Consider the following 13,583-nt stretch of genomic DNA (forward strand, 5'->3'; position numbering starts at 1 on the left):
TGTATATTTATATATATATATATATATATATATATATATATATATATATTAGTAGTATATCATGTAGAAATGTGAGACATTCTCTTTCTATTCAACGCTAGAAATTGTAACTATATGGTCCTACGGTATATAAATTAAAGTATTTAAAAATTTGCAAAATTTTTTCTGATTTAAAATTAACTTCTTTTTTTTTAATATTTGAAATATTTATCTATTTCTGATTTGCAAAATTAACTAAATATTGCCTGTCTTATATATGTTAAATTTATAACTAAATATATTTCAAATAAAATTTATATTAATATACGTGAATTATTATTTTTTAATATATACATAAATTATTTATACATTAGTAGGGCAGAAATTATTTACGTAAATCTATTTATTCTCTCTATTATTCTGTACACATATTTAATAGTCAAAGAAAAATATAGATATTTTTTAAATTTTATATTAAATATATTATATGTACATATTAAATCTACAAATCTAATAATATTAATCTCATATACATATACATATATGAAATTAAATGTATATAAATTCTAGGAATATTATATAGAATCATCTCAAGAAAATTAGTAAATATAGAGGAAAATTGGCAAAATCCGCGCGATGAGAGGACGTTTAATTAAAAGTATTGGCGAAGAAGCGCGCGTTTCCTCTTGATAATCGCGAGGCAGCATTTTGAATCTTTGACAACGCGCGGTTCTCGGCGGCGGTGGGTTTAAGATCCGTACACGAACACATAGCGACGTCACGACGAAACGCGTTCGAAGCCAATGGTCATATGTATCAACAGCGAGAGCGAGTACCGCAGCTATCAGTATTAGCCCGGTCATCTTCCTGTGCGCGCGACTCGCCGATCTCGCGCGCGCGGCAAATCTCATCGTCCCGGAACGAGAGAAAAAGAGAGAAAGAGACGCGCTCTTTCGAGATCGACGATGGGACAAATCGATCGTCATCTACCGATCATCCTCCACGAGGATCGGCGATCGCAACGCGATTTTTAGGGAAGATAGAAATAAAAGATCCAATAAGTGTTCGGATACGTTCGGTATCGCATCAGGTCGTCCATGTTTTTTTTTACTTTCCAACCGACGAAGAGAGAGGGACAGTGTCGTCGTTATCGGTGACGAGGCGTGACGATGAGATTTGGCGGGATCTGGAAACGCCGCTTCGCGAACGCGGGTGTTCGACCTCGTGCAAAGGCCAAGCGGTAGCGCTCTCTCTTTCTCTCTTTCTTTATTATCTTTGATATTATAGTGCAATTCATGTACACGCGTTCGGAAATCGACATTCGCGTCGTCGCCGCTTTGTGTGAAACGTCTTCGATAACAGCTGACCGATCCCGCATGGTTCTTCTTCACCATCCATCATGGTTCGTTAACTCCATCTTACCATTGTCTCAAGTGCGAAAACCGCGGAAAAGGATTTTTTTCCTTTTAATTAAATGTCGAGAGAGAGTCTCCCGTTCGCGGTTTTTAACGTCTTCACCGGCATATTTATGCGCTGAAGTTGTCGGAGATCGCGCGTTTATGTTTAGTTATGCGCGATAGATTTTAATTTGAATAAAAAGAAAATAAGGAAATGCATAGAATTTCAATAATGTCAAGAGTTATCGTGAACTTTAATCGTTCGACGATTTGTAAATTTTTCCTCAAGTATTTCAAGTTGAAAATATTTCGCCTTCACTTCTCTCTCTCTCTCTCTTTCTCTCTCTCTATAAACGATCTCTTAAATTCACAAGGTGATTAATAAACCACCATTATTTTGCAATCTTGTCGATGCAAAATTGGAAATTTGTGATTAAATATATGGATATAAACGGTTCGAGAACATAGTTGAAGAGAACCATGAAGTCGACTTATACATCGTCTTCAATTAACGATAAATGATAACAGAGTCCGAGATAATATAGTACGAAGAATTATTTATAAATGTATAGAGATTTCACAGAATGGAGAGAGAGATATATTAATATACGCAAACTATAGGGTAACGTTGAATTTCCGAGACACACATTCGAGATTTTCGTACTAATTAAAAAAAATTTGTGAAGGACACGTAAATAAGTTTCGCGGTACAATATATATATAAGTACAGATTGACAGCTCGCTTTACATACGTAATTTCTTTCCGCATACCTTCCTTGGTGCGCATGTCCTTTCTTGGTGCACGTCCTTTTTTCTTTTTTATTTCTGGATCACCTTGTCGAACAGGTTTCGTCGCGGTTGCGTTCGCGGTATACTTTTTGACATCTTGAAATGATAGTAATATTAATCCCAAGCGCGCATGACGTTTCGCTATTATCGGAGAAAATAAAAGACCGACTTATAGGAAGATCTGTAATTCTCGTACGGCTATGAAACATCGCATAACCGACGCTTAAGACTCGAGAAAACGCGATCGATTTGCCTGGATGAGCCTTCATTATCATGGCACATGATTCCAAGTTTGTTCTCCTTCGATGCTGATAACGATTAGTGAAGATCCAGTTTCCCGGTCAAACGTTACTTCGTTGACGTTGACCGATAAACCAATGAGGCAGTACGTCATGTGATGGAACATGACGCTCTTCAACGTCGTGTAACGTGACTGATAAATCTCTACGTTAAGAGAAAAAGTTGTCGTTATCATAATTTACAATTGATTACCTTGTGCTAACTATATACATGTATATAGAGGATATATTAATTATTATTAATAACTATAAAAGTAGGAACGTCAACTATATAATTATTTGAATTACTATATTATAGTTGCTATATTATATCAATATTATGGAATAGTAATAATTATAAAAATATAAATGTCAAATATACAATCAGTATATATAACTAATAACTCTATTATAACTATATTAATAATAGTATTACTATATATATTAATATATTATATAATATATTAAGAATAGTAATACTATAATAATAATAATAATAATAATAGTAGTAATAGTAATTATAATAAAGCAATAAATATTATATTATATTATAATTACTACTATTAGTGGTGTATTACCATTATTAATATATTATATAGTACATTAACTATTACACAATACTATTATTAATAATTATATTATATTACAGTTATAATATAGTCATTAGTTATATATACTATATATTATAATATAGTACTGTACTTATTATATTATAGTAATCAAAGAGGATTAGATCCAGAAAAACAAATTAGGATAATTAATCCCTCGAATTGCGCATACGCGTCGTACAAACTTGAATGTCAGACAGTTGTGGAAATTAATAAATTTCTACTTGCGAGAGAAAAGTGCCTGATTTATTTACTAAGTTGCTTTCAAAGAGGATCTAATCCTTCAAAGAGGATTAGATTCTCTTTGAAAGCAACTTAGTGAATAAATCAGGCACTTTTCTCTCGCAAATAGAAATTTATTAATTTCCACAACTGTCTGACATTCAAGTTTGTACGACGCGTATGCGCAATTCGAGGAATTAATTATCATAATTTGTTTTTCGATTTGTTAAAGCTATACATATATTGTAGAGTTGGAAGGTGAACAAATGCGCATTATACGGTTATAATATATTACCGATGAAATCGGGGGAATCACAACACAATGCGCCAACATTATAATGCGGAAAAAGTATTGTATAAACGCCTAGCTGGGTTGAATTTAGATCGCGAACATGCCCCGATTTGTCATCGGGCAGGAAGCCAGGGTTGCGCAAAATTTTCTCGGCCAAAGGCGCCTGGTCTCCTCATCCCTCTAGAAGATAGAAACGTCCCTCTCTTCTCAAAAATTAGATTTCAGATTTCTACAATTCTTCAAAATAAAAAAATGTGCAGTCACTTATCAATATCATACTTGAAATTATGGTATTTTGCTTCACATTCAATAAACGTGTTATACACGTGGATGCTATAATTATACCAAACTCCTTGCGTTGTAAATATTATTTTCTTTAGGGACACATATGTATGTGTGTATCTGTGTGCGCGCGTGGAGGAAAGGGAGTTTATTTTCTAAATTTATTCTGTCGATAAGCAATTTCCACGTAGATTAAAGTTAACGATTAATTTCGCGTTTGATCACATTCTCGACGATCGTCGTCAAAATGAGATCAGAGTTGCTTGTGCTTATCACCGCTTAATCTTTCGCTCTTTCGTTCCCTCTTCTGCCGAATCCTCTAAGTTTCGCGTATTTACGACACACACACGAGCGCTCACGTTCGTGTGATGAAGTTGCACGTAAAAAGTTAAATAGCCGTCTTCCTCCGAGTTAAGTAACCCGGCAAGATCTAGGCCAACGTTAAATCTACGTTTAGTTTTGACAAACACCGAGAAGAGAGTATAACTCGCAAAAGCTGACAAGTGTTTACAATTCTCCGGCGAGGTAAACGTTGAAACCTTAACAGTCAATCGGATCGTTTTGCAACACATCATATGCAAATCTACCGAGATTGATTTAACGAAATGTGTAGAAATCGAGACGTTTGCTTTAATCAAATATATATATATATATATATATATATATATATATATTGTATTAATTGACAGCTGGTCTTTTTTCAAGCAAACTTCAACGTTTTAAATAGAATTTCTCGAAATAACGCGCGGTTTTTACGATGAGTAACCGAACATTTGGCGACGTCGAACGTTGTCTCAAGTATTGAATTAATTTCGTTAAATTCTGGAGCAATTGTATCAAGTGCGATGCAATTATGAAATTTTCGTTTAGTCCCAAAATTTTGGATAATTTTGAGATTCGTGAGGCAGACGGCACAGAAAAGTAAGACAGAAGGTGGACGGAGGAAAGGTGGTGGATCGCACGATACACGCGCGATCATCGTGGCCACCGTTAAATCCTTAAATTGATAGCAACTCATACACAATGAGCTTCATTTATAATCGCTGACTCTAACTCGAGAGCTACTTCGGCCGGTTACGAAATGCCAGAAGCGAATCACGCCGAGTCGAGTGTCTTTGCCAAACATCGAACTTGGGACGTCTAATAATGCTCGAGAATGTTGCTTTAGCGAGTAAATATAGCGGCCAAGCAGAGGGTATTTTTTTTTTCCGCGGCTGCGTGCGTCACTTTGATCGTATTATTACCGCGCGTTTGAGTAACGATATATCTCGTTTACGAGAGAGAGAGAGTTTCGATTTAAGCGGGGGAAAAAAGGGTAAATTATGCGCACCATGCAATAAAAGCTGATAAGTCACGTCTTTAGATAAAAAGGATCTCGAGATTTTTACGCATACAACACATCACTTCTTTGTGGATGACAGAAAGTTGTAATAAACGATATCATCTAAATCGCTTCTTTATTTAACATTATCTAAATAAAATTATATAGATGATCATCTATAGATGAAACTTTGGCGTCATCTTATCTTTATATAGATTATAAAAATATGTATTAAAAAAGTATTATCTTTACTAAATAATGTAGAATAATTATGTAGAATAAATATATAGAAATTATGTAGAATAAATATTTTTTTATATCTCTTTTATAATTTACATTTTTTTTATAACTATGAGTTTACATAAGCAGTCTTAAAAATTATTATCTAGATGAATCGCTATATAATTTTGTCTAGATATATTTAAAATAAATTCATCTTCATCTTATTTAAAATAAATTTACATATTTTCATCGCATCTTTATCTATAGCTATAATTTTAAAATCATCAAAGCACGACACTGATTATACTACATATATATGTATCTTTCTAGCTGGCGTTTATCGCTATAATGACTGGTCCTTTGTTGCAGAATACAACGCGAGAACAGTACGTTTCGCCGCATGGGTGCCTGGGTTGACGATCGTTTCGCGGAGGAGGAGGTGGTCCCAAGTAATCAAAGTAGCACTTGGACTTGGAGAATCCGGAGCCGCGATTGCAATGGTGGTGGACCGCTGCATGGTCGATCGGGTGCCGACTATCAATCCTGCTTGTCGTCAGCATCCTTGTTGCCGTTGCGCCGTCAGTTCACCAGGCAGCTCTATGAGTGGCCTTGTTTACCGTTGTTTAAGTCAAGGACGAAACTAGATCTTTATTAAATCGATCATTCCGTTTGAGAACAAGAGCCGCTACCCGGAGGAGCGTCGTTTGTTTGCAAATACAGATATAGTTCCTTTTTTTTGCCTCCGTTCTGTTCTCGTATGCGATTGTTTGCGTGTGTGTGTTTGCGTGCACGTTTGTCTATTGGGATTGGTGTCGCGAAGAGGAAGATTAGATCGCCCGGAAGTCTGGATACTTTCGAGGGTGAATTCCGAAAGTGCATATACCATCCACATTCGTCGTCTCTTCAATATGGCCGAGTGGACCAAGTTCAACGATCGAAATAAGCTAAGTCGACCCGACGAACGAGCAAATAAGGACGATATTATCTTAAAGCAGTCGTACGCGGAAAAAAATGAGCAAATTATCAAGCAAGATTCACGCGTGACGAATGAGCGAAACGATTGCGATCACGAGGAGACGATCGCGGACTCGAGTGTGACACAGGAATTGGAACACGTCAATAGCTTTCGGAATAATTCGGAATTCCTGGAAGGCTCGCTAAAGCAAGATGAAGAAGAGAGATTCGTGGAAGACAATCATGAACGAATAGGGGACTCGGGCACGAAGATACGTCGGGAGGCTCGTCAGGAGTTGAAGGAAGCCTTGCAAAATTCGCAAAACTCACCGAAAAGACCCAACAGTCTTTACAAAGAGGACGTATTGAGTTTGAGTCCACAGAAACTGAAAAGCGTTTACAATGAGAGAAATACGATTTTTGGTTCGCCTACCAGGAATCACTTGTCGTCCAAGGGTCGCTTGTCGACCGAGAACAGTATCGAGAAACTTGCGAACGGGAAGTTTCCTAAGGACGATAAACAGCAGCATCACGTGCAGTTCAACAAAGAGTCCAAGAAGCAACAGAACACACGTAACACATCGGAAGAAAGACCGCAGCAGAGTCCGTCGATCTCCACGTCAACCACGAGCACCTTCGAAGATAACTCGAGCTTGGCGCAGTTTTGCGAAGCCAGACCACCTGACGGAGGCTGGGGCTGGGTCGTTGTTGCGGCTTCCTTCATGGTGAACCTGATCGCGGACGGCATCACCTTCTCCTTCGGCGTAATATACGTCGAATTTCTCAATTATTTCGGCGGAGGAAAGTCCCGGGCAGCCTGGATCGGCAGTCTCTTCATGGCGATGCCGCTATTGTCGGGGCCGGTAGCGAGTTTTTTGACCGATCGATACGGTTGTAGAAAGGTAACCGTAGCGGGTAGTATACTCGCGACGGCTGGTTTCGTTGTAAGTTCCTATGCGAAGTCTATGGCGTTGCTCATCTTTACCTTCGGCATCGTAGCAGGGTTTTGGTTTGTCCTTGTGCTTCGTCGCGGCGGTAGTAATCGTAGCGTACTACTTTGACAAGAAGAGATCCTTCGCCACTGGTTTGTCGGTATGCGGCAGCGGAATTGGAACTTTTATCTTCGCCCCCGTCACGCAGTATCTCTTAGGCGGAGTATGGCTGGAGGGGAACCACGTTGATCCTGGCAGGATTGTTTTCGAATCTCGCTGTATGCGGATGTCTTATGCGGGATCTCGAGTGGACTACCACTAGAGCAAAAGCGAAAACTGAAGAGAGGAAGAAGAATCGGGAAAAAAAGAGATCCAAGGTGCAGAGTTCCAACGCAGATTCCTTTTCAGCTACCAGTTCCGCGAACACGACCACGCAGACGCCGCACGGCGAATCTAAAAGAGGTTTTGCTTCCGCCAACGCGATGATCATTGAGAATCTTCGGCTTCAGGACGGCGAAGAGGAGGGCGGCGAGAAGCTCTTCTCTAGCTTGGTGAGTCTGCCCACTTTCGTTAAAAACAGGGAGAAGGTACCGCTGGAGGTGTTGGAACTACTTAGCGCGAACAAGGCCGTATACAATGTCCTTCTGCAAAACTACCCGAGCCTTTTGATATCGTCGAAGAGTTTCAGCGATTCAGGAGCATTGCACGATCAACTGAGTACACCCTCGGCCCGATTTATACATACGCCAAGCCCACTAGCCGAGTTAAAAACCGACAGCGAAAAGGACAAGGATACGCGCGATGAACGAACACTTCGCGAACAACCACGACAATCGGTGGAACCGGCGTACTTATGGTGGCTGAAGAAAATCGATTCGGAGACTCCGACGTTGAGACGTTCCAGTACGCTGACGGAACAACCTAGAAGATTGCCCACCGCGTATCTAAATGACATCAGGATGCATAGGCATAGTCTGACTTACAGAGGCGCCATGTTGAACATCAATCGGTACCGTCTGAGGGCTTCGAGCTGCCCGGACATTTATAGAAACTCGATGACCACCATTGCCAAGACGAAGCTCGTCTGGTACGCCGGACTCTGGGAATTCTGGGACTTGATCGTCGACATGCTCGACTTTTCGTACTTCGCCGATATGAGGTTTCTGCTGTTCGCTGTCAGCAATTTTCTCTTGCACACCTGGTACGACGTGCCTTATGTCTATCTGACGGACAACGCGATCGAGGTTGGATTCAGCGAGACGGACGCGTCTATTCTGATCTCGGTGATCGGGATCGCTAACATGGGCGGCGAGGTAAGTCGCGAAAATGGATAAATAACACCCAGACAGCACCATGTCCAAAATTGCACAAGACATTCCTAATAGCACAACATATCCGAAAGATATTCATAGGATATTCAGAGGACATTCGAATCATAAGATTTCTTGAAGATCATATCATACGATTTCTTAAAGATGTCTTCTTCATGATGTCTTATGCACCAATTTTGGACATGGTGCTGTTTGGGAAATTGTGAAATCTTTGACCCAACGATCGCTTGTGCAGTATAGTAAAAGTGTAACTTTTGATTACAGATTTTTCTTGGTTGGGCCGGTGATAGAGCGTGGGTGAACGCGTCCATCGTCTACGCGGTGTGTATGGCTCTCTGCGGCGCCGTTACCGCTCTGATACCAGTAGTTATCAGCGATTACTATACCTTATGTGCAATCTCTGGTGCCTTTGGATTATTCATCGCAGCGAATTACAGTCTCACCAGCATCATCCTTGTCGAGCTGATCACTTTGGAAAGGTTCACGAACGCTTACGGTCTTCTGTTACTGGTCCAAGGAGTAGCCAATCTTATAGGTCCTCCGTTAGCTGGTAAATGTTTTATCTTTCTCGCAAATTTCGCTTTTTGCCATGTAGAAACACCAACGAGCGAATATTAAAACTGAACGATTTCTTTTCAGGATATCTGTACGATATTACAGGCTCATACGACCTTTCTTTCTATCTGGCGGGGTTGTTCATCGCGTTGAGCGGCCTGTTGTTATTAGTGATGCCTTTGATCAGTTTGTATAGAAAATGCCGAGGAAAAGAATCCAAGGAAAGGACTGTCGACAAGGATTTTAATGAGATAGATAATGTGTAAATATGCCGATACTTATCGAAAGAACACATAAGCCAGAGAGCAACCACTGTCTACGGTTGTTATTTGCGCGGCCAAAGTCGCGAATGGAATTGTAAAATGCGTGCAAACTCTTGCTGAAAATTGTCACAGGTACTCCTTAATTCCGTTGCAGTGTCAGAGTCCGTAACATACTGCATATATGAGTCGCTCGAGCCGGCTGTGGTGTATTACATAGTTATTAAGTTTCGTGTCGAAATGACTGCAAGGTCATCGACAACCAATGCGACAACTAATGCGAGCGACTCGAAGAGTATTATGTAAACTGATGAATCACACACGTGGCAAATCGTAATTATCAGCAGATTCCGATTCTGCATGACTATATATCGGCGGATGCTGATGCTTCGCTAAACTTTCGCGAAGGTCGCCAGGTCACTTCTAATCTCTCTTAGACATTGCGTAAAGGAAATTTTTTCGAGAGTGAGTATAGTTTTAATATTTTCAATAGAGCGTAGTAGAGTGGATATTACGCGAGAATATAGAGTAAATACATTGTACAAATTAGGGGAATGCGCGCCTGCTCGCGATAATATATAAAAATCGAAGGGCCTGTGGATGAAGGAGAGAACAGTTTTTCGTTAAGCTATTTATCGCGTTTATCCTGTCGATAAATAATTTTCGTCGAAACAGATATATGTATATATATATATATATATATATATATATATATGTATATCTACATTCTTGGCGTTGCTGCAACAACCAAGTATATATATATAATTTCGAATCTCAGGATACTACCCAACCAATATAATATATTGATGCGATACACATATACATAGGTTCGAAGTCGGCACATCTGGTGTCCGCTCCTCTCTCGTTTGCATGTACAGAAAAAAACATGCTTGTAGTCGCTAAAATCCTTCGTCAAGTGCGTTGTGTATTCTGAAGCTAGATTGTAACAACTGACAAGTTATCCTTCCCTCCACCTTCCCCATTTCACCCCGTCCGCCCTCGGATAACGCGAAAGGTATTGTAAATTAATCAATTGCACCAGATACCCTCGACCTTTGTAATCATCAACGTATAACGTGCATCCCTCGCGTAGGAGCCTTGCGAGTCACCCGTGCATTTAAATTATTAATTCACTTAAATTAACTGTTTAATTAATTTTACAACATTACACACATGTAAATTCGTACATTGTTCATTTGACTCGTTAGTCAAGTGGAAATGTCAATGCGTGCGCTTAAGTTTTGTGAAGCAATCGCGAAATAATACATTATTCTTATAAATCATGAGTTTAACGCGAAAGAAAAATTTTGTTCAAGTTGATTCCTATTATTTTTTTTACTCTTGACTGGAAGCGGGACAACAACCTCGATTAAATTAAACTTTTGGAAATACGCATATTTTTTTTTTAATTTTATGATAAGCGAGGACGAAAAAAAGAAATTACATACGAAAGATAATGCCGAAAGATTGAAGAAAGAATCAAGCGCTTTGATAGCAGATTTTCTCATTTAGAGTGCGATGCACGAATTTCTTTTTGAAATAACATGTGTCTATAAAATAGGCATGCGTGTATAGCTTTTCTGTGATCATAAACTTGCCTCTTTATCAATTTTGCGAGCTACAAATAGACTACTACCTCCGTTACCATAGTGTATGCGTACGTACATGCGTGCGTGTGTGCGTGCATGTGTTCGTTCTTTTTTTTTGTTTTTATAAATTATAAAATGTAATCTATATTTGCACTTATATAGATTACATGAGCGTTTTTTTTCTTTTTTTTTACTAAAAAAAGAGGAAACGAATAATAGTCACTCAGTCATTGTAGCAATTTTCGATTGTACATATAATAAGACGAACGAAGAGAGAATAGTTGTATAAAATTAACGCGAACAACATAATGGATTTATTGGTGAGGAGGAGTTTTTATTGCTCTCTGTGTATGTGGGAAAGTTGTAAGCGAAATGTACATTACTTGACGAAAAATTGAAATCGTGCCGTGCATTCCGATGGAAATTAAACGTCAAACGAAATAGAAGTTTTTTAAAACTAGTCAAAATCGCACTACAATATTTTAGGTACTGTCGATTTCACACAAAAAAATTTTATATTCCAAAGATTTCTCTTATATAGTTGTAGGGTTACATCGTACGTATAACATTATAATATACGAGGCCTTTACACTAAAATAAAATACGAAAAAAATATTTATTGCTTTCAGATATTGTAAGAAAATTAAATCGAACTAGAAAAACGGCAGAGGTGACATCGTCGTGAAACGAGAGTCTCGGATATTTTTTATTAGCGCCGTTGTATAAAATCTGGTACTCGAAAGTAAAATTGCAATTGCAACACCCGAGATTGAAATTTTGAATTTCGATCGAAGCGTATTTTTTCGATTATATAGAGATATGATCGCGATCGGTGTCTTATATAATTGTGTCCGGTACCAAAAGTGTCCAAATTATTGTGAGTGTAATAATTTTTCTCGCAGCATATTTATGCTCGCACATCATACATCACACGCGTACGCAGCCTTATATGGCATCTACGAAACGTATAAAGCAATATTTTAATATATAAAAAAAAGGAAAAAAATTGTGTATTTCATATATTTACGATATCAGGTCGCCGGCTGACGACTTTCAAACGGTAGTATTAAGCGATTATATATAGTTATTAAGAGGAGAAGAATGAAAACGCAAATAATCTGTAAAAGAACGAACGAGGACCTTTGAATAGAATTGTCAAAAATCGAGTACGACCCGGAGAACGATTCCTTCCAGTAAAAAGAAGATAGAAGAAAAAAAAGAGACGAAAGAAATTATAGCGCGAGAGCGACGATTTTTAGCTGACGATATAATCAGCATTCCACTTATATTATGTAAGATTGCCGAGTTCTTTTATTAGAATATTCCGGCATTCTACGAATTTCCGAAGAAAATACTTATCGATTATCAATTATATTTCCGACGATTTTAATCGCGTTAATTAGATCGTTACGATATCGATCTAGTGTGTCTCTATTACATCAGATTATCTTATATATTGGCGCAAACCATTTTACGGATTTCAACGTTCTTGTTGACTCTTAAATATTAAAAGGAACGAGTCTACGATTAGTCTTATACATGTAATACGTATAAATTCTTAGCCAGTGCCGATTCCTAGAACGATATGCGATGCGATCGGTTCAGTTTCACGTAAATCCTCTCTCATGTATTGGAAAATATCCGAAGATGATCCGAAATAAATATCGTAGTGGTTTCTCGACAACACTTACATATTTACTTCATAATAACAAATTTCGCGTTTCATACAAATTTTTTGTTTTTTTGTTTGACACATATATATGTACAGTAGAAATTATATAGAACACTACAATAGAAATTTTATTAATTTACTATAGAAAATGTGTTTAGATAGAGAGAGATATATATTATTTTTTAAAAATTTTTTCATTAATTATTTTGACATAAATAAGAGAGAATTTTATACTTGATTTAGATAAAAATCCAGGTTGCAAACATATGTCATTTTGACGTTTAATGACGTCAGTTTACTATTTGGGAAATAATATGAATTAAAAGTGCGATACTCTCGTTCGAATTTACTCATTGACAGCTACACGTGAATTACCGACTACCGGCGGTGAACTGTCATCGACGTCGGGTGACATCGGGTAACATCGGATGGCGTCGGATGGCGTCACACCCACCCCAGTGTCGTGTTGACACGGGACACGGTCGAGATAATTTTATCGATCGGCCATTTATTTTCAGATATATATTTTCGCTCTCTCTTTCATTCGTGTACAAAAGTATACTTTTCATTGCCGCGCGAATGTCGACAAACTTTGTCAGAAATAATACAAACGACACGTGAATTATATATATATATATATATATATATATACATATATTAAAAAAAGATGCTCCAATTCGCGAGGTTTGAAATGAAAAATTTAACCATCTCGCTTTAATCGCGAATTATACGGAATATTTCGCGATATTTATTTAGACGCACGATAATTATCGATTAGACGGTTCGAAGGACGCGAGATGGAAAATACCGTATGTCATTGTGGCGCCAAACACATCGAATTACGATTTCATTATTTAATATTCCATTATATTTCCATTATATTCCATTGATATTTTATTT

General features: G+C 38.0%; 1 protein-coding gene across 1 annotated transcript; it reads left to right on the plus strand.

The window, feature by feature from the left end:
* The first annotated feature begins 1,232 nt into the window (after nucleotides 1-1,232).
* Nucleotides 1,233-12,695, plus strand: LOC114946561 (monocarboxylate transporter 9). Its single transcript, XM_029323123.2, is given in 6 exon segments — nucleotides 1,233-1,381; nucleotides 5,760-7,345; nucleotides 7,347-7,493; nucleotides 7,495-8,589; nucleotides 8,872-9,157; nucleotides 9,247-12,695. Coding segments are annotated over 5 exon segments (2,757 nt in total). The 5' UTR covers nucleotides 1,233-1,381; nucleotides 5,760-6,298; the 3' UTR covers nucleotides 9,429-12,695.
* Nucleotides 12,696-13,583: the final 888 nt, after the last annotated feature.

Source organism: Nylanderia fulva, unplaced genomic scaffold, assembly GCF_048542155.1.
Source record: "Nylanderia fulva isolate GAGA-0341 unplaced genomic scaffold, ASM4854215v1 Scaffold3, whole genome shotgun sequence".
In the NCBI taxonomy this organism is placed as follows: domain Eukaryota; kingdom Metazoa; phylum Arthropoda; class Insecta; order Hymenoptera; family Formicidae; genus Nylanderia; species Nylanderia fulva.